The 22,608-nt window shown below is 40.2% G+C and overlaps 2 protein-coding genes across 2 annotated transcripts in view; one reads left to right on the top strand and one right to left on the bottom strand.

Moving 5' to 3' along the window:
* Positions 1–462: 462 nt before the first annotated feature.
* LOC129726655 (dipeptidase 3) lies at positions 463–2,514 on the bottom strand. Its single transcript, XM_055683608.1, has 4 exons — positions 1,527–2,514; positions 1,293–1,468; positions 990–1,239; positions 463–924 (listed from the first exon to the last, which is right to left on the bottom strand). The coding sequence occupies exons 1-4, from the start codon at positions 2,337–2,339 to the stop codon at positions 829–831; spliced, it is 1,335 nt and encodes a 444-aa protein (XP_055539583.1). The 5' UTR covers positions 2,340–2,514; the 3' UTR covers positions 463–828.
* Positions 2,515–5,714: 3,200 nt separating this feature from the next.
* LOC129718751 (plastin-1) overlaps positions 5,715–22,608 on the top strand; it is an 87,404-nt gene continuing 70,510 nt past the window's right edge. The window contains exon 1 of the mRNA XM_055669798.1: positions 5,715–6,525. Within this exon, the coding sequence (XP_055525773.1) occupies positions 6,448–6,525 (78 nt within the window). The 5' untranslated portion in view covers positions 5,715–6,447. The remainder of the gene's footprint in view (positions 6,526–22,608) is intronic.

Here is a 22,608-nt window from a genome sequence, read left to right on the forward strand (position 1 = left end):
GGAAAATAGATCTTTTATCGACGCTGCATACATGCAAAAATGAAAATGATGACCCGACTTAGATTGTCAAAATAGAAACAAACAACAAAATATCAGAATCTGTGATCCCAAAAGAAGCAGCTATCTAAGACCACAATAGGAATTTAACTTTTTTTATATCAGCGATATAAATATATAAATTTATAAATTTCTCTGTAGAGAATTTTCTGGTTATTTTAGAGCTCACTTCCTCCTTCTCCGTGGACAATCGTCCGAATAGGTTTCAAAAATTTTGTATCAATCGTGGATGTCCAACCCCTCTTTCCCTGGTGAACGACTGCTTATATATAGGTATATTTTTCTTTAAAATACAATACATTCTATAAGTTATAGAAACATGGATAACCATCAAATGCAATTCAAAATTATTGATTTTTGATTATTTCAATGTGATATTAGGGTTAAAGTATTTAATTTCAGATATGTAATGTCTTCTGTTTATTATTAGTTCTACTCAACATACGAACTAAATCTCTTTAGTCAATTTGATTCCGTAGCATCACTGATTGGAATCGATACACGGTATTTTTTATTGTTTTACATGTACGTTTGGCTCATATCAAGCAATTGCAAAATATCTTTTGTCGATATTTGTGATTTATCTGTGATTCTAAAGTCCTTAGGACTCACAACAATGAAAACTATTCAATCGATTTTGTTTGGTTCTATAACACATAGTATATTGTTTGTTGAATGGTTGTGCAAATATTTCGTTAAACACTTCTATTGGAAGAATCTTTATTTAATAATCTTTACGAAAACAGGATTTACCACATTGGAGTCGTCCAATTATGTTTCTGGATAGCGGCAGTACGCATTACCTTCTATGGCTTCCACGGGAATCCAATCCTCAGACAGGGGCAGTCGATTTTTACTAACCTCAACCTTGCACAAAGAAATTGGAGTTTTAATTGATCAATTAAAAAAAAAAACTAACGTAAACTACAAACCTCTCTCAAAACTCGAACTATATTACCACCAACCAGTTTCTTAATCGCTGCAGACCCCCAGAGCCGATCCCTGGCTAATTCAGCAAGAAGCAGCGGATAATTTTTAGGCGATCCACTCAAACCTACATGATCCACTCCGGCTATGGCCCGTATGTAGTTAATGGCGATTATCGCATCCTTCAGGGACATCGGCTTCTCGCCGCATCGTTCAACGTTCAACATCAGAACACCACCATTTTGAGAAAGAGCGCTATAACAAAGATTTGCTTATATTCCATAGAAAAAACTCTAACTTACACTTACCTTAGAATATGATCGGGAACGGCCGCCGTAGAGCCGTTGCAAGCCATCGACGAAGGAAGAGCGTTGGACAACAGCAGGGGAGCTTTGGCGACGTTCAGTGCAACCATCATGGCCGGCTCGGAGAGGCGTGAAATTTCCACTAACATTCCCAGACGATTCATTTCTTGGATCATAACCTAAAATTATATAGTCTTGCAAAACTACAACACAACCAAGAAACTAACAAAAGTCTACCTCTCCAAAGTTCGTCAAAGTCGAAGGAAGATTTTCGTCGAAATAATCCGTCCGAATGGATGCACTGGCCCACGGAGTCGTACAGCCCAACCCAGTTAACGAAACAAATCGGGCTCCAAGAGAATACATCGAGCGAAGAACCGCCAAACTTGAGCCCAGAGTGTGACCACCTTCCAGTCCGAATAAAATAGCTAACTTTCCGTCGTTGTGTGCCACTTCCATCCCATCGGCACTTTCTACGATCACCATTTCAGGATTTTTCTTTACCATCCGGCGCGCATCGTCTATGCCTTCCAGTGTTAACTGCACGGCATCCAAGTACTGTGCTGCACAGGGAACTGATATCGGCCACAACAGTGCTCCCACCATGCTATTTTTAACTTCGGCATAACTCTTGCTAAAATTAGACCCTAGCTGAGGAGCCCAATATCCTTCAACTAATGGTGATTCGGTTAGAAGACGTCGAATAAACGCTAGTCGAGCTTCTAGGAGCGACGAAGATCTCAGCTGTAGCCCTAGAGGTATTCCCGCTGCTAACGCAACGCACACCACAAGTGCAGTAATCATGGCAATTATTTTTCGCGACCGCTTCTTACCCGTGGGTACTTTCGGCGGTGGCGGTGACATACTGGCCTCCTTTTTGTACGAATGGATGCTCCCATTCTTGATCTTCTCAGGGTACTTAGTAATCTCCGGTGGCAAATCGATGTCACCAATCTCGGTAAACACGAAACAGTGCTGCTTGCAAGTCGATTGATGCTGATGGATTGTCCCCAGCTCCATAAAATCTGCGTGATTTGCCATGGTATTCATCTTTTTTTTGTAGAAATAATAGTGGATGTGGCTCCGCTTGTTTGTCGGGGACGAAATGGTGACTTGCTTAGAGAGTTCTATCTCCGGACCGAAACATCTACTATGATTTATTTAACGCGAGGTGTAAACACTAGGAATTATCCTGACGGGTTTTTCTCGAATGACAGATAATGGAGAAAAAGCTTTCCAGGATTTTCCTTCGAGCATGCGCATTAGAGGAAGCATTTCATGTTATTTTGTAAGATTTTTTTCACCATTCCGGATAATGCTATAACAATACAATCATTATCATCATAATCATCATCATCATCATCTTCATCGTAATCATCATCATCGCCAAAAAAAGTTAGTATTCGCGAATAGTTTTCTGAAAACTCAGCTGTTAACCCTTTATAGGTTATAAGGAATCATGTACAGAAACAACCAAAGCTTCTTATGTTGAAACACATACTTTTTAACATATGCTTTTTTCAAAATAAATAACCGTAAAACGTAAAAATATTAGTGACTATATAGTTGACACTGCCCGTTCAGGCTTAAAAGGATTATTAGCGGAAATATAAAACAGTGTGGCGAACATTTTTCATCAAAGTTTTGTCAATTTTCAAGTTGTAAACCCATCAGCCCAAGAAGAGATCAGCATAATCCGAAGTTAGTACATATCTATAAAAAAACTTTATTGAGTTTCTTAAAAACATGTACAACTTGTTCAGAGGGCGCTTTAAATTCGCGGGCTAATCATAAAATCAAGAACATTTTTGTAACTTTTGGCGAGTGGCAGAAAAATAATAACTTTCACTGTCTCGCAAAAAAGACATAATTTCAAATTTTACATAAAATTTCTATAATTTCTTCACTTTAAATGTTGCATATCTCAAGAATTTTATGCGAAAAATGACCTTATGTCACACGAAATCACTGCCAAATATTTCCAGACTTTCTATATGCATTTTCCAGGGTCTATTGGCAACCCTGATTAAAAGTGAACACACGCAACCAGCACAATCACAAATGACTATTAGCAGTTGTACATATAACGACTAAAAGCCAATGTGTCAGAACTGGACAGAATCATTAACATGTCTGGATATGTTTAGCATTGCTTCAGACATACCTGTATCACGATGCTTCCCACAGAGACGGGAGATTCAAAATCTACCGCTGTGGAAGGTGATCTTTAATCACCAGTGCGGTCCGCCGGTTTTCACTGATGGTTCGTCTGCTATGGAGGGTTGCAATCGAATAAGCGGATGGCTTGTTAGGCCAGCATCGCACTCCGACACCAGGCCAGAAAGTGAATGATCCCAAATTGAGCTCAGAATCGCTGAAAAATGCTTCTAAAGGCCAGAAGAGGCCAAAATAAATAATTATCCCAAATTAAGCTCAGAATAGTCGAAAACTACTAATAATTATCCTAAATTGAGCGCAGAATCGCCAAAAAGTGCTTTTAAAGGACAGAAAAGGCCAAAATAGAAAATGATTTCTAATTGAGCTCAAAATCGCCGAAAAGTGCTCCTCAAGGCCAATATAGAAATTGATCCCAAACTGAGCTCAGAATCGCTGAAAAGTGCTTCTCAAGGTCAGAAAAGGCCAGGATAGAAAATGATCCCAAATTGAGCTCAGAATCGCTGAAAAGTGCTTCTAAGGACCAGAAAAGGCCGAAATAGGAAATGATCCCAAATTGAGCTCAGAATCGCCGGAAAGTGCTTCTTAAGGCCAGAAAAGGCAAAAATAGAAAATGATCCCAAATTGAGCTCAGAATCGCCGAAAAGTGCTTCTAAAGGCCAGGAAAGGCCAAAAAATCGAAGAATTGCCAAAAAGTGCTTCTAAAGGATAGAAAAGGCCAAAATAGAAAATGATTCCAAATTAAGCTCAGAATCGCTAAAAAAAAGGGCTTCCAAAGGCCAGAAAAGGCCAAAATTGAAAATGATCCCAAACCAAGCTCAGAATCGCTAAAAAAGAGCTTCTAAAGGCCAGAAAAGGCCAAAATAGAAAATGATCCCAAATTGAGCTCAGAATCGCCAAAAAGTGCTTCTATAGGCCAAAATAGTGAATGATCCCAAATTTAGCTCAGAGTCACCGAAAAGTGCTTCTAAAGGCCAAAATGGAAAGTGATCCTAATTGAGCTGAGAATCGCCGAAAAGTGCTTCCAAAGGCCAGAAAATGCTCAAATAGAAAATGAGCCCAAATTGAGCTTAGAATCGCCGAAAAGCGCTGCTAAAGGCCAGAAAGGCCAAAATAAAAAAATGAGAAAAAAATCGAACTCAGATTCGCCGAAAAGATCTTTTAAATTTGCTCTCAGTAATGTTAGTTTATCATAATGTTGGTTTTATTCAGTTAATACGCATTAGGTTAGCTGATACAGAGCTATTTGGTATTAGGAAGGCTGGATTAGTGCCAATAAAATGCTATCTTCTAATGCTTATGGTTACCGGAAGGGAAGGGGGGGAGGGGTGATAATACGTGAAAATGAAATTCAAATGATGTTATTAATGCACTTAATAAAAAATATATACTATTTATGATGTTATTAATGCACTTAATAAAAAATATATGCTACAATACATTTTTTTTCGCTGGTGTACGAGGCTGGCGTCACTGGTAGCGCTATCTGGTTACGAATTGCTATTACAAAAAAGCTTTACACACGTTTGGAACTCAACTTGGACGTCTGTCTGCGGTATCACCATTTTGATTTTGGTTATTTTCATTGAAGCAGACAGTGTATGTAGTTAGTGAAAAATATGATATTCTGGAAAAATCTGGTCCCGTTTGTACACGGTATATTTTTTATTAAGCCTATCTAATAATTTTCAGTTCGCTTATTTTTCGCTTCGCCAACTACATACGCACTCTGCTTTAATTAGCTTGAATGTTGACGGGTAACAAGTCGTTATAAAATTAGAAATTAGTTCGAAAAATTTGATTGTTTGTTTGTTCAAAATAAATTTTGTTACGCAAGATACACGTTTATTTCATTCAGTTTTTTACAGCATTTCCTAGCGAACAAAAAACCAAAACAAATCACTGTTATATCTGAGACGTTGGCAAAAAATGCGAAATGTTCGGTAAATCTAACAATACGGACATAAAATATTTGCTTTGCCAACTTTTGCAAAAAAAAGGATATGCTTCAAACGCAAAATGTAAAATGTTAGCTAAAATTTTCAAATTTTAAACAGGCTGAAATCTTCTACAAAGTTGAAATGGTTCCGCTCGAAAGGTTCGCCCCTCGTCATAATCAGTCTAACTCCGAACTCCGACAGCGCTGAAGGGCGAAAGTCGTGTTTTGACAGTTTCTCCTTCCACGATCGTCGGATGCCGCACGCACGGTAACAGCAAAAGCTTTTTCGCTCAAGCTTCAGTTTACATTGAGTCGTCGGTTAGTTAAGACGTGTAGTGTGGAACGTCGTCGTCATTCGGTTTCTATTTCAGTTCGGTATAGCGACACCCTTGTTTCAGCCCTTTCCCCCGAAAGCAAAAAGGACACATTTTCGTTGACTGGGCATTACGAAGTTGATTCGCTGTAGTAAAAGTTACTTACTGTTTCTAAATTTCCCACCTCTCCACTGAACGCTAAATCTGTGACGTTTTGTGCAGAATCTGCCAAAACACGGAGTGTTTGTTTATCAAAATTTGTGGTGAAGAAAACGAGCACACAGTTTTTGATGTGGTTCTTTTATTGCTAAATTAGTGAAGATCATAAGTGAGCTGCGAGGCGAGAGTTCAAAATTGTTGTGTGACACAAATACCGGGTGCGAATCCAATTTGCCGGGTTCTCTGGGTGGTGCCAAAAGGGAAAAAGCAGTGTTCAGCAAATTGTCTACGTCTCAACGCAGGAGGCGAGGCTGTGGATTGTTGTGCTCTTGTCAGTCAATTTAAGGCGGTTTGCTACGACCGGAGAAAAGAAAAACAACGCACCGAAATCGGCCCTAAGAGCGTAAATAAAAGGCCACCGGTACGGGGTGCATGTGATTCAGAGAAATTGATAATAATTTGTTGCGAATTAAAGTAACAGCAGAAGAGCTTTGGGTGTTGACGCGGTGCTCCATCGAGCGGAAGGAAGAAAGAAAAGGAGCGGCAGAGTAGCAGCGAAAAGATAACAAAAATGGCTTCCATTCGAAGCGGGTTCACCAAGAGTCTGTCAGCCGAAGAACGGGCCGAGATGAGGGAAACGTTTGAAGAAGTAAGTACACTTCCAGCCCAGCCAGTCAGCATAAACGACCGTCTGCATATTTTTTTTTTCGCTTAGTCTGGAGCTATAATCGAATTTCCGAACCGTTCCCGGATTCACAATCGGTGCGGAGCGGGGCGGTGTTTAAAGCCTGTGCATGGGTTTGTTTACTTTCAATCGCCTCTACACCCCGAAAATTTCAATCCCAGCTTAAGTGACGAACAGCGTCGGCCACAGACGAAGCCTGTTTGGCGAGTTTCGATGTACATACCCTGGCGTGTTTGTTGTTGATGACCTCATCCGCCGTAGAACGGTTGAACGTGGTTTAATTTTTATCACGTTCTTTCTGCAAATGCGAGAACACGACACTCGGAAGACGGGTTCTTCGAACAGAACGTATAAAGGGCTATTCCCACTGCTTCCGTTCCGGGACCGGGCCGGGACCGGGTTCGTCCGAGACTTTTCATGCATTCACACTGCGCCGTGCTTGAACCGTGCCTGCGCTGCGCTCTGGCTGAGAAATGTTGATGTGTGTATGTGAAAGAACGTCTTTCTCTTTTTTTTTCATACCGCAGCTCACTCCGCGCGAAATATGTCACTACAACATACACGCATCCACCCGAGTGGCTTCCGTGCACTCTCCGGCCAACACAAAGTATCGTCGGCAACGATAGTTTTTCTCTCGCACTGCGGCAGCACGACGGCAACTCAACGCTGTCCCGGTCTGGGCACGGCGCGTCGGTGTGAATGCGTTCATAAGAACGCATGCAATCAATCTCAAACGAGCCCGGACGACACGCGGAACAGCCACGGCCCGGTCCCGGAACGGAAGCAGTGGGAATAGCCCTTAAACGTGAGGATGTATTGAGCGGTGTCTTTGCTCGTGTGTGCGATGATATCTGGCAGTAAATTGTAGGAAAATACTATTAATAGATCTGTCCACAATGACTGGCTAGTTTCGAGCGGTGTAGTCAAATTGAATCTAATTGGCGTTGATTTGAGTTGACCGTGACCGCAAAGCCTTATTTTTTGATGCATCAGAAAATTATACAGATGCTGATCGTAACAAATAGACAACTTTGAACGTCAGCTTTTGGATCGGTAATTTTTGTTCAGCAGATTAGAGTTATCTGGGGGACAAAATATTCATCAGTTGCATCCCAAACCTGGCTAGAACACTGAGTCTTTGGACAGACATTGGGCATGGTTTTAAGTTGAGTAACATATTTGGATAATGCTAGTCATAATTGATGCTAAATCATTCCCAATCCCTACAATATGTTCAGTCCATAATAGAAACTATTTTTTTGGAATTTTTGGTTTCAAACATTTTCTAGCCTTCAGAAAATCCTTTTTAGATTTCTTTGCTTTATTCGGAATCATATTAAATAATTATTATTTTATCATTGTATTTGAATTAGCTTAGCACCGATTAGAATATTTCCCTTAAAAGTTTAAATTGTTTTTCGATGATCTTCCTCAGTTTGATTCAGGTTTGCCTCCATCAATTTTTATATTTATTTGTTATGTAAAGCCATTTTTGCTTCTTTTATTTTACCTTCAGAAGTATTTTGCAAAAAAATTAAACTCCTTTGCCTTCAGTATCAATTTAGAATTCAGTTAGGTTCCTTTTTACAGATTTAAAGCCATAGGTTTGTTCCCTAGCTTTCGACGCGGCATTATTACCTAACAAATTAAACATCTAATCTAACAATGATTTCAGATTTAGTACTACAAATTCACGTGAGATGCTATTGGATTGAAAATCTTATTCGATAAAAAAAAAACCAAGAATATTTAAACTTACACAAACCCACTCATTCACAAAAAGCTTTCCAACTCAGCCGGCTGGATTGATATCTTCCCCGAATCCTGGATACTTTTCTACACCGCAAGACGCACCCATTCATGGCGACTCGTGTTTACTGGCTAGAGCATCATTAATCTTCTCCACCCGACCCGGATGTGAGATCTTGTAAATTTACTTCTTGTGCTCTTATTCCTCCACAACCGAACTGTCGCGCGGAACCGGCCGGTGTTTTTCCTCATAGCTACGATTGGGTTGGGCCCAAGACCGGGTGAGCTTCTCGTAAACAGTGGCATGCGTACAACCAGCCTTTCGCTTCTGCCAACGGTCCCCGGCACTTCCGGGGCATTCGCGCTTATGTCGTTGTGTTGGTGCCGTTAGGGTGTTGAGCGTATAAAAGTGAACCTATCGGATCGGTTCGATGTTGGTGATTCGTCGCTTCGCCTGCCGTGGCACCGCAAAAATGCGACGATAAAATGAGGTCAACCGTTCTCCTCGCTGAGTTGGCTGACCAATCGATAACGGTGTCAGACTCGCAACACGCGGTGAGCAACGGAACGAAATTAGTCACATGTGTGTACAAGGCAAAACTGGACGGATGAGGGCATCCGAGGAATGTTACCCCGACACCAACGCGATACAACAAACTTTTCTGCAGAGATGGATAAAGTCATGGGAAATTGAATAGGGTTTTATTCTAAGGAAGTTCAGCTTCCTGCTTTTTTCCGCTAGCCGAGACTTTGTTTGCGGCGGCTTGAGTTAAGGTCGTGGCCGGAAAGATAGTGGTGGTAATTGTAGTCACAAATATCGGGAGCGATCCAAAGAAAGAAAGAAAAATGAGAGAGAGCGAGCGAGCGAGGGAATGAATAACAAATTGAGTTGCGACTGATGTCTACTGCTTGTCTCCCGCAAGCTTTTGGCCTCCTGCGGGAACAAGAAACGGGTTCATTCAATGTTGCGCTCACCGTCGTCTTTTACCTTAGAATTGCCTTATTGACGATGACGCAGTAAGTTGACGTTGTTACCAACATAAACAACCAGATTGAGTTTCGTAATCAACTTGTATTTAAAATCGCTAAAAAAATCTAGTTTCGATTGATTCAAGTGTATGGTACAATTATGATTCCGTTATTAGTCACGGCAAAAGTCATACGCGGTCATACTAGATTGAGCCAAATGACGATGGCGATGTCTGAAGACCACCACTGCGCGTAAGTTAATTGAGAATTGTTCGCAGTGTTGTCGTTGCGTTGTTTTTTATCTCCCTCTTCTTCTACGCTGTCCCGCTTGTCAGTCAAGTCGATATACAAACGATTGTGGAAAAAAAGACCAGCCACAACAGTTGAATTGCGCAGTTGAGATTTTGGAAACGGTATGATAAGATTTTGGTGCATGGGGAATGTGCTACTATACTATATGTACTATACTTAAGTGAAGTAGAGTCTGGAAGCGAAAAATAGTAGGAGGGTGGTATCCAAGATACGACCGCATAGTTGACGTAGGACTACAATAATTTTATATTTTTATTTTAAAGCTATGTTTGATTTGAGCTCGTTTTACTTTTGTAGTTTGCTTGATTTATTTTAACCAATTTAAACTCAACATCTTCCAAAAGGGAGATATTTTGGTTCGGGTGGTAATATCAAGTATCTAGGTCGTCAGCCCGAATTCATCAAGCGACACCTTAAACGACTTGGAACTAAAACTAGCTCATTGGTGGCCATTTCTACTGTTAAGGTCGCCTTTGACCACTTAAAAAGTCAAAAAAGTCATGAAAAAAGAACCGTTCATTTTTGGCATGGTTCGATTTTGGCAACAGAAAATATTCTGGCGTGTTGCCAAAATCGAACGGGGTCTATATTTTGATTATTTCTTTGTACCATTCTACCTTAGAAGAAAAAATATTCTCCTCAACATTCACAATGGTCCAGGAACCAAATTTAAGGGAAATTTTGGGTCTAAAGCTATATAGCAATGTTTTATAGAAAATCTTTTTTTTTACAAAGTTACTTAAAATTATTGGAGCTATAAAATTGTTGAACAAGGTTTTCTATCTACAAAAATAAAAAGGAAGATACTTGATAGCATTGAAAATTTTGGTCACCCCAATTTTTGATACTTTTTCAATAAGCGCTTTATCATATGTAACAACTTTGTTGAAGAAAGTTTTTCTCTAAAATTTTGCTATAGAGCTCTAGACCCAAATTTCCCCCTAAATTTGGTTTCCAGATTATTGATGAATACCTTTCATTCTAATACAGCGAATTTTCTTTAATACGCGAAAAGGCAACCTTCTATAAAATATTTATTTCTCCCTTCTATATCTATTTGTCTTGTTAAAGTTGGCTCACTCACCGATCACAAAGCGGCAAAGATGTCACATCAATTTTTTTCCTGCAGTTACAAGCTCGTGGAAAAAATATAGATAATGAATGACAGTTTCAGTAGAAAATGTATATTCACAGAAAATTTGAAATTGACATAGAATTTTATGAACATGTTAACATTCAATTCAGGTCAATTTAAACATTTTATCAGTATACAGAATCAATCAGAAAAAATTTGATTAGTTTCAAGATACCAAAGAACAACGAAGATATCATATTTGAAGGTTATATGTCTGTTATTTTCGAAAATAAACTGGGCAAGAGTGATGCACAACATTAGCCACGGCAATTAATGTTTGCATAGCGTTGTTCAATTACAAGTAAGGTTATGGAAAGTAATATTTTCTTGTAAATGCAAATTCAAAAAAAAAATTTCAATTGAAAAACACAAATACTAATGTCGGAACTCTAATATCAAGATGAAATGAATTTGGTTTTCCTCTATACCGCCACCGCAGGATGCAACTAATATTGTCATATTGGACTAAATTCATTTAGCTAGTAAAATATAATCATCAGTACAGCTCGTTTAACTAACTATTCAAAGATATGTAAGGAGCATTTTTGTTTTCTATTGTCTTTCAAATACCATATTCAGTTATTTAAATAAATCTGAAAAAAAAAGCAGAATGTAGAGTTCAAAAATAAACAACGCATTTTGTTGTCCCCGGCGGCGCAGCGTATTCTGCGGTTCCCGAAAAATCAAATTGAATTCTGATATTTGCTGCTATACGAAACAAGGAGAAGAAGAAGATAATTCAAACGGCAATTCGATTGTGTTCCGCGCCCCACCGTGCGTCAACAGCGGCAATGTAGTTTTCACTTGGCTTGGCTGCACACAAATGAATATCGAGTTTTTCTGCACTGATAGGCGACGAATGACCAGCGCTCTATTCATACAATGCTCGGTGCAATACTGTTGCCTGTGCCAGCATGTTTTCCTTCAAGACATCAGTTTTATTAACATTAACATATTTATTAACAGCAGAACGTCATACTGTCTAATAGTGGAGGTGGTTACGAACGTTCCGAGAAAGCTCCACCTTCAAGACATCAAAATAGTCTAGGCTCATGGAAACTAACATTAGGTGACCTATTGGGACGGGGAGATTCTGTCAAAATTTTTTTTGGCACTGCTATACAGGATATCACAGCATGCAGTTGGTGTCTATTCATGAAGTCTGTGCTAGGCGTGCTCGCATATGATTGGTACATTGTTGGTGAAAATTTGACCTTGAAACTTTTTTCAATTTTCACTGTTTAACAATGAAGTGATAATGGAAATTGAAGAATCACAAAATTGTCCATCATTTTATCAATCCAACGACATATTGATTATTGTGATCCATCATGTGGTTACATCAGTATAACCGTTTGAAATCTTTCATTCCAGCGTTACATCTTGGTTTTAGTTTCGCGGAATGTATCTCGATATAGTGCGGTTAGACGTAGTCCTACGTCAAAAAAATCTCTTCAAGTAGCTCAACAATCTGCCAGACTTATTTAGGAGTTTTTATTTTATCAACAGTGGAAACGTTCCATGCGTGTTTCTAATTCGGGTCGGAAGTTTGGAACTAAAACCAGTGCAAATATTCAAATTGTGCTTCTTGAAACGCCTGGGAACCTTTACTAAGGTTTGAGTTTAGAAAATCTGAATTAGGTAGAAGGCCTCGAGGAACTTCTATTTGTTCATTAATTGCCTCGCACTTAGAAGTTGCTAGTTATTTTAAGTGTTGTCTGTTACCCCTTCCTTACTCGTCAAAATTAAACGGAAACATTATTGTAAAATTAAATTTTAAGAACTGTCCAAATCGGCAAGATTTCGTGATTTGACTCAATTACTTTGTTAATTTTAATCATATTTTTGAGAATGTATTCAAGGACATAATTTAAAAAACCACCATTACCTAGATGCGCAAATTTTGTTAAGACGAATCCTTGTAAAGTTTATAGCTGCACGGACAACCACCTTGCTACACTTGGTACAACCACCTGGCTCCTTGCGCGCCTCTATGTCTTGTACCTGCCGGATTCGAGACGAACACCAAATTTGCAAAATTGTTGTCGGGCATTCTTACAACATGTTCCGCCCATTGTACCCTTCCAGCTTAAGCCACTTTCTGGATAGTGGCCGAAGATGGTTCTTAGCACACGTCTTTCGAAAACGCTTAGTGCTTGCAAGTCTTTCTCGAGCATGTCTTGTGCCCGTAGAGGACTACCGGTCTTATGAGCGTCTTGTACATGGTGCACTTGGTACGGGGGCGATGTTTGCCAGACCTCAACGTCTTGTGGAGTCCGTAGTAGACAAAACTTCCAGCCACAATACGTCTGTGGATTTCTCTGCTGCAGTTGTCTGACGTTACCAATGATCCGAGGTACACAACTTTGTCAACCACTTCGAACTCATCTCTGCCGATCACTACACTACTCCCAATCGCGCTCGGTTTCCCTTGCTAGCAGATACCTGGTCCTCAACGTATTCACCTTCAATCCAACCTATCCTGCTTCATGTGTCAGCTGGGTGTACTGTTCAGCAACTGCCTGGAACGTCCTTTTGACAAGGTCCATGTCGTCTTCACACAGCACTGTACACCATCCATTTTCGTCCATAACTTTCCATAGCTCTACACGCTCGATAGTGTCGTAAGCGGCCTGAAAAACGATGAATAGGTGGTGCGTGGAGACTTCGCAGCGTAAAGATTTGGTCCGTTGTCGATCGCCCATTCACAAAACTGGCTTGATAACTTCCCACAAATCTTCGTGCTAGCGACGAAAGGCAGCGAAGGACAATAAGGGAGAGCAGTTTGTAGCCGGCGCACATAGGAGTATTTGACTCAAAAGGCTGGCCAAAAGTCCGACATACAAAATACATGATTTCCATTATTTTGTATTGATTTCAGTTGAAACATACCCTCATGCTATCCCAGAACCCATCGGTGCCTAATCACATACACCAAACGGTTATATTCCAGAGTTATTCCACAGGTAGTTGTTCAGTTTGAAAAATATCAATCGGGTGGCATGTAAAATCGAAAAGCTTTATCAAATAGTTTTTTTTCTCTCACGGGAGATAATGTACAACATAAGAAGAATGTTTTGCAATATTTAAAACGTTAAATGCATAAAATAATCCCAGATTGTTTACGAAAAAAGTGATAGTGAAAGTCAACCGCGAAAAATCAATAATATTGTAAAATTAATTTTATGATTTAGTAACCTTCCAGGCAAGTCCCGCCAAAACTTTATTCATTAACAGATAGTTCAAAGCCTACTTAATATATACGGAAAGAAAAATCTTCCTCCTGGTTCCTCTTTTTTATTTTATTGACATTTTAATAAATGAAGATGTATATGAAAATTGTTGAAACTGTCATAGATCATGTGTAAAAAGACACTAAAAAATGCAGTAAGCGAATTTAAAGTGTCATATCATTGGACTTTATATTGGAGGTGTGTCATGACGTGACGTACTCCTCCTGGTAGGGATCATTAATGTGTGACGAAACGTGAAAATGAATTTTGATCAAAATTTGCGTGACGTACTTAATGGATGTCACCTTGTTTTGTACTTTCTCTAGTTTTATTGGTTGATTATACGAAAATAACACGTTTTTGATGTAAATAGATCCAATTACTACCAAAATAGAGCGAATTGGACTTTTGGCCAGCTTTTTGGTTCAAATACTCCTATGTGCGGCGTTGAGAATTGTGATCGCTTTGTAGTTCTCACATTCCAACTTGTCGTCCTTCTTGTATATTGGGCATATTACTCTTCTTCCAATTCTCCGGTAGCTGTCCTATATCCCAATATCCCAGATCTTTCAGCCGATGCAGACAGGAAGCCAACAATTTTTTATGTTTCGAATTATTGCACTCCCACCCGACCCCCATTAGGGGTTTTATGTTTGTATTATAGATGAGCAAATTAGTAAAAAATGGATCAAAAATTCCATTTTATTAAAAAAAAACAACGACAAACAACGTAAGTAGATTTGTTTCCAATTTTTTAGATAACACTCTCCAAGACATTTGGCTTCACAAACAATTTTTCGATATCGACTCTGATGAATATACAAAATTTCTCCATTCATGAAAAATGCTTAGTTTGCTAAACGAAATACGGGTGCAAAGTTTCATCGGAGGTTATTTGGCTTGAAAACCCTCTAGAGTGATAAAACGAAAAAACCGGATTAAAAACTGACCACTAATTAAGAAAGAACTGAAGAAATCTAATCACATAATAAGAAAAAAAGAGTACTGTGACCAAAGCTTTAAGATATACACTTCGGAGTTTACGTGTTTTTCCACGCAAATTGCCCAAAAAATCGATTTATACGCGATTGATTTTCTTTATATTTTTGAATGGTTTATTCAAAGTATCGGTTGAGTTTTACCAGAATACTTTCGCCGAAAATCCATCGACAAAATTAAATTTTTTTTTGCAAGTGAAGTTTCGGCGAGCTTTTGAAGGGAGGGGTGTAAATAATTAAATAATTGTTGTTTAATTTCAAATGATTATAACGTCTCCCAAAACACAAAAATTGTAATCTTATAGCGCCATGTAAACACAGATTTCGAGTAATCTGAGCTGAAAACAAGGTTAAACTGAAACCGAGATGATATCTAGAGGCCTTAAATCGACCATTTTGAAAAAAAATATAAGCTCGTGACTTCCGTTTTTCGAAATCTTGTTTTATCTATAATTGTTCATTTCTTCTCATCGCGAAAAGTCATATTTTTGTCGGTAAATATTTCGCCATAAAATATAAATATTATTTAGCGACAGTACGTGGATGTATGTTAAGAGCCAGTTCGCGAGAGGCACAACCATCATTTTGAGGGACGTTGTTTCGATGTTCATTGATTGGGTTGATATTTTTGGCGTTTGTTTGTCTTATCTAAGGGTAAAACGGCCCTAAAGATGATATGTCCGAATCACAAAAAGTGCAATAACTCCTGTTAGATTTCATGGATTTTTCTAAAACCTAGCTGACCCGGCAAACTTCGTTCCGCCCATATTTTTTTTATTTTAAACTAGCTGACCCGGCAAACTTCGTCCCGCCTATTTTTGTTTTTAATTTAATAATTTTCAACATTCCAAATTCATTGATTTCTTGCGATTTGTTTATATCGTTTGAAATGATTAGTTTAATCGGAATGACAACATCCTCAACTTTTGCCTTTAGTGCATCACCTCTATTCCGGAAACACTCATATCGGGTGGTATTCAGTTAATTTCGTAGTTTTTCATAAACTGAAAATGGTCATCTTCGAATTCAAGATGGTGTCCAGAGTCGGAAATATTCATATGTAGCAGTATTCGGCTGTTTCCCAGAAGTTGCCATCTTACAATTCAAAATGGTGTCTGAGTTCTATTTTAGCTCCATGCATCATTCTGGTTAAAGAAATACTCATATTGGGTGGTATTCGGTCACTTTAGGCTATTTTTCAGAAAAACCGGAAGTCACCATCCTGGATTTTAAAAAAGCATTTGGAGACAATTTCTGGCCCCTGAGCGTCATTCTGGTTCAAGAGACACCCATAATAGGTGTTATTTAGTCATTTTCGGCTGTTTTCCAGAAACCGGAAGTCACCATGTTAGAATTCAAAATGATGTCTGTGGTCGATTCTAGCTCCTGTGTATCATTCTGGTATCGAAGCATCTCATATTGGATGGAAATCGGCCATTTTTGGCTGTTTTTCAGAGAGCGGAAGTCGCCATCTTGGATTTCAAAATGGTGTTTGGAGACAATTTCTGGCCTCTGAGCGTCATTCTGGTTGAAGAAACACCCACATTGGGTGGTACCCATATTGGTATTTGATCATTTTCGGCAGTTTCCCATTCACCGGAAGTCGTCATCTTACAATTCATAATGTTGTCTGAGGTCGATTTGTGGCTTCAGTGCATCATAACAATCCCGGAAATACCCATATTGAGTGTTTGCCACTGTTGTTTAGGAACCGGAAGTCGCCATATTGGATTTCAAAATGGCATTTGGAGACAATTTCTGGCCTCTGAGCGTCATTCTGGTTAAAGAAACACTCAAATTGGGTGGTATTTGGTCATTTGCCGCTATTTTCCAGCACCAGGAAGTCGCCATCTTGGATTTCAAATTGGCATTCGAAGACAATTTCTGGCCTCTGAGTATCATTCTGGTTAAAGAAACCCCATATTTGGTTGTTTTCGGGTCATTTTCGGCAGTTTTCCAGAAGTCGCCATTTTACAACTCAAAATGTTGTCGGAGGTCGATTTGTGGATTCATTGCATCATCACGATTTCGGAAAACCCCATATTGGGTGGTATTTGGTCATATCCCGCTGTTTTTCAGAAACCGGAAGTCGCCATCTTGGATTTTAAAATGATATTTGGAGACATTTTTCGGATAGAAACCGGAAGTTTCCATCTTAAATTTAACAATGGCGTCTGTAGTCGAAAATGTTTTCTTGCTCTCAAAAACCTCAACATATCAAATTTGGTTTCATTTGATTGATTATTTCTCGAGATGTGCAGAAATTTGTGTTTCATTTGTTTGGAACCCCTCCATTTTAGTAGAGGGAGGGGTGTCGAACCATTATGGATATATTTGTTACCCCTAAAAACATCGACCTGCCGAATTTGGTTCCATTTGCTTGGTTGGTTTTCGAGATGTGCATGATGTGCTTTATTTGTATTAGATCCCTCCCTTCCAGAAGAGGGAGAGGTCTCGAGCTATCTTAGTCACCTTTCTCGGCCAAACCAAACAAAAAATACAAAATTTCACGTCGATCAGTTCGGTAGTTTCCAAGCCTATATGGAACAGACAGACAGACAGCGCTGCAATTTTATATGTTAAGATGATTTTGAACATTTTTAAATGAATACACAAACATTCAAAGATTGGCTTTGCGATTTGTTCATAGTCAGCCAATGCATGACGAATCGTTTATTGGAACTGAACATCCTCGCCTTTTGGCTGTACATTACTTCGATTCTGATTATACTCATACTGGGTGGAGTCCAGTCATTTTCAGCTGTTGCTGTAAGTTGTCATCTTGCATTTTAAAATGGCATGTGGAGTCAATTTCTGGCCTCTGAGCACCAATCTCATCAATGAGGTTAGAATTCAAAATGGCGTCTAAGGTCGACTTTTGGTTTCTGTGGATTATTACAGTTCCGAAAATATTGGGTTTTTTTTTTTTTTTCTTCACATAACATTTATTTGACACGGCACAAATACAATTTAATGTTTAACGGCGCCAATTATATCTGATGACTTAAAAACTAAAGCAAATTTTTTATCCTCGCTGCCGACTACGAGCTGAAATTAAGTCTAACTTAAAACTAGCATGGGATTTCCAATCAGTGTTTTGTTGTTCAATGGTCGTCTGATAATCGTCGAATGGCATGTATGGATTCGTTCTGCTGAGCCACGATGTCGTGAGTTGGGACAGAGGCTCGTAGTCCTTGGGTCCTGGTTCTGTTGTGCGGGGTCTGGTTGCTGGTTTTGTGCTTAAGGTTCAAACGTGTTCTTGTCGTTTTGTTGGGTGTAGACGGAGGGGAACGGGACTAGACTGGGGCGTGGATGGATTTCAGGAAAACGTATATAAGGGACATGTAGGATAGGTCACGGCTCGCCAAGACATCACGAACAGGAACAGCCGGCTGTCTACCCTCGGCCTGCAGGGAAGCTATTAATTTAGACCTGGCGTCACGGTGTACAGGGCATGACCAAACCACATGCTCTATGTCGTGATAACCTTCACCACAGGCACAGATACCACTTTCCCCGAGCCCAACACGACGGAGGAGCGCGTCAAATCTATAGTGATTGGACATAAGCCGGGACATCACGCAAATGAAATCCCGACCTACATCCAACCCCTTGAACCACGGGTTCGTCGATACTTTGGGGATTATGGAATGTAACCACCTTCCCAATTCCCCTCTGGTCCAAGCATTTTGCCAACTGATGATCGTATTCTGACGTACAAGTGCGAAAAATTCATTAAAGGCAATTGGTCTTTCATAAATATCACCGTTTGTTGCGCCCACCTTAGCCAAAGAGTCCGCTTTCTCATTACCCGGTATCGAGCAGTGAGAAGGGACCCACGCTAAGGTAATCTGAGTAGATTTTTCGGATAAAGCACTCAGATGTTCCCGTATTTTCCCCAGGAAATACGGAGAGTGCTTAACATCTTTCATCGATCGGAGAGCCTCAATGGAACTGAGACTGTCCGTAAAGATGAAATAATGGTCCGTGGGCATTTTTTCGATAATCCCTATGGTGTACTGAATTGCAGCTAATTCTGCGACGTAAACAGAAGCAGGATTATCGAGCTTATGGGAGACGGTTAAATTGTTATTGAAGATACCGAAGCCAGTGGACCCATCAAGAAGTGATCCGTCAGTGTAGTACATATTGTCGCAGTTGATGTTTCGATATTTATTGGAAAAAATTTTAGGGATCTGCTGCACGCGTAAATGATCCGGGATTCCACGAGTTTCTTCTATCATGGATGTATCGAAAAACACAGTAGAATCAGAAGTATTTGATAAGTCGACACGATTTGGAATATTCGAAGAAGGGTTAATATTTTGGGACATGTGATTGAAATACAATGTCATAAAACGGGTTTGAGAATTAAGTTCGATTAACCTTTCAAAATTTTCAATCACGGGACGGTTCAAGACCTCACATTTGATTAGAATACGAGAAGACAGGCTCCAGAAGCGGTTTTTCAATGGTAGTACTCCAGCTAAAACCTCCAAACTCATCGTATGGGTCGACTGCATGCAACCTAAGGCGATACGCAAACAACGATATTGTATTCGCTCCAGTTTGATCAAATGTGTGTTTGCTGCGGAGCGGAAGCAGAAACACCCGTATTCAATAACAGACAATATCGTTGTTTGGTAAAGCCTTATAAGGTCTCCTGGATGGGCTCCCCACCATTGTCCGGTTATTGTACGAAGAAAATTCACTCTTTGTTGACATTTTTTCATCAGATACCTCACGTGACAACCCCAGGTGCCTTTAGAGTCGAACCAGACACCAAGATATTTGTGTACCAAAACCTGAGAAATCGTTTTACCCATTAATTGTGTTTGAAGCTGAGCAGGTTCATGCTTCCTAGAAAAAACTACTATCTCAGTCTTCTCCGGAGAGAATTCGATACCTAGCTGTAAAGCCCAAGCAGACAAATTGTCCAAGGTATCTTGCAATGGTCCTTGCAAATCGGCAGCTTTGGCTCCTGTAACAGAGATTACACTGTCGTCTGCAAGTTGTCTTATCGTGCATGAATTTGCCAGACATTCGTCGATGTCATTTACATAAAAGTTGTAAAGAAGGGGGCTTAAACATGAGCCCTGGGGAAGACCCATGTAGCTAATGCGAAAAGTTGCCAAATCGCCATGCGTAAAATGCATGTGCTTTTCGGACAACAAGTTGTGCAAAAAATTGTTCAAAATTGGAGAAAATCCTTGTCGGTGAAGTTTACCCGAAAGAATGTCAATAGAAACGGAATCAAAAGCCCCCTTAATGTCCAAGAACGCAGACGCCATTTGTTCTTTACGAGCATACGCCAGCTGAATATCTGTTGAAAGCAACGCAAGACAATCATTCGTCCCTTTGGCACGGCGGAAGCCAAATTGAGTTTCTGATAGTAGACCATTTGATTCGACCCAGTGGTCTAAACGACGGAGTATCATTTTTTCCATCAATTTCCGGATACAGGATAGCATTGCAATCGGCCTATAAGAGTTGTGATTAGAAGCTGGTTTCCCTGGTTTTTGGATGGCGATCACCTTCACTTGCCTCCAATCCTGCGGTACAATGTTTTGCTCCAGGAACTTATTGAACAAGTTCAACAAGCGCCTCTTGGCATTGCCGGGTAGATTCTTCAACAAGTTGAATTTGATTCTATCTAATCCAGGCGCGTTATTGTTACAGGACAGGAGGGCAACTGAAAGTTCTGCCATCGTAAAAGGTGATTCTATCGCGTCGTGGCCCGGAGACGCATCGCGAACAATATTTTGCTCAGGAACAGAGTCCGGACATACTTTCCTGGCAAAATCAAATATCCACCTACTTGAAGACTCCTCGCTTTCGTTGACCGTTACGCGATTCCGCATTCTTCGGGCTGTGTTCCAAAGAGTGCTCATCGATGTCTCCCTCGACGTCTCGTTCACGAACCGACGCCAATATCCACGTTTCTTTGCTTTAGCCAAGCTTTTAAGCTTGGTATCAAGCTCCGAATACCGTAAATAGTCGCCAGGTATACCTTCCGTCTGGTAGGCCTTAAACGCGTCGGATCTTTGCGTGTAGACATCGGAGCACTCTTGGTCCCACCACGGAGTGGGAGGCCGTTCTTTGATCGTTACGCCGGGATATTTCTTCGTTTGGGCTTGCAACGCGGCGTCGAGAATCAAGCCCGCGAGGAGGTTGTATTCTTCAAGTGGTGAATGATGTTGAATCGACTCGACCGCTTTTGAAATCATTTCCTCGTATAACTTCCAATCGACATTTCGTGTGAGGTCATACGGAATGTCAATTGGTCGCATGCGAGTTGACCCGTTAGTAATTGAAATAAGAATAGGCAGATGGTCGCTACCGTGAGGATCGAGGATTACCTTCCATGTGCAATCCAACCGTAGCGACGTCGAACATAAGGATAGATCCAAAGCGCTTGGGCGCGCTGGAGGTTTCGGGATACGTGTCATTTCACCGTTGTTTAAAATAGTCATGTCGAAGTCATCGCAAAGGTTATAGATTAAAGAGGAGCGGTTATCATTGTATGGGGAACCCCAAGCCACGCCATGAGAGTTGAAGTCTCCCAAAATCAAACGTGGCGAGGGAAGAAGTTCTATTAAATCAAAGAGCAGCCGTTGCCCAACCTGTGCTCTGGGGGGAATATATATTGAGGCAATACAAAGCTCTTTACCTTGTATTGTCATTTGACATGCGACAACTTCGATGCCTGGAATCGAGGGGAGGTTAATACGATAGAAAGAATAGCACTTTTTAATCCCTAAAAGTACTCCTCCATATGGGGTGTCTCGATCAAGGCGAATAATATTAAAATCATGGAAGTTGAGATCAATATTTGAAGTAAGCCAAGTTTCACAAAGGGAAAATGCATCGCATTTGTTTTTATTTATCAAAACTTTAAACGAATCAATTTTTGGTAAAATACTTCTACAATTCCACTGTAAGACAGAGATAGAATCCTTCATATACGCAGTTGAATTAGGCATCGAAGGATACAATCGCTGCAAGGAGAGGCCATTGGGCAGTCAACTGCTTCAAAAATGATCTAACTGTTGGGAGGAATGCTGTAAGAAAAATTTTAATTGGATCGGGTACATTGAAAGTTTCAAAAATCCAGTCCACAATGTCAGAAAATTTCACTAATCCAGAGTTTGTTTCATCAACTGGGAGTGTAAAAGGAGCAACTGGGGTTTTAGATGTTCCTGGCAGTGCTGGGAACTCCTTCTGGGACTTTAAATTTGCCAGCCCAGGAGGAGTTTGCTTCGGTTTTTCCGCAGCACTGTTTGGTTTGTTTGTAACCTTCATTTCACTTTGAGAAATCTTAGGACCTTTTCTGGGAAGTTTAGGAGAGGAAACACTTTTCCTCTTTCTAGACTCCCCAGGATTGGCGTAAGATGCTCCCGCTGGTGAATCGTCAGAATCGGTTTCCTCAGAGGGCAACAGATCGAAGGGGTTCGAAGTAACGGGAGAAGTGGTAACGGTCTTCTTCAGCATGTCAGCGTAGGAACGCTTTGAACGCTCTTTGAGAGACCGTTTTATTTTATCCCTGCGCTGCATGTACACCGCACATGTCGAGAGCTCATGCAGATTTTCTCCGCAGTGAATACACTTTTCAGCGTTAACACTGCAAGAATCTTCCGCATGAGACTCCCCA

Source organism: Wyeomyia smithii, chromosome 1 (genome assembly GCF_029784165.1).
Source record: "Wyeomyia smithii strain HCP4-BCI-WySm-NY-G18 chromosome 1, ASM2978416v1, whole genome shotgun sequence".
Classification (NCBI taxonomy): domain Eukaryota; kingdom Metazoa; phylum Arthropoda; class Insecta; order Diptera; family Culicidae; genus Wyeomyia; species Wyeomyia smithii.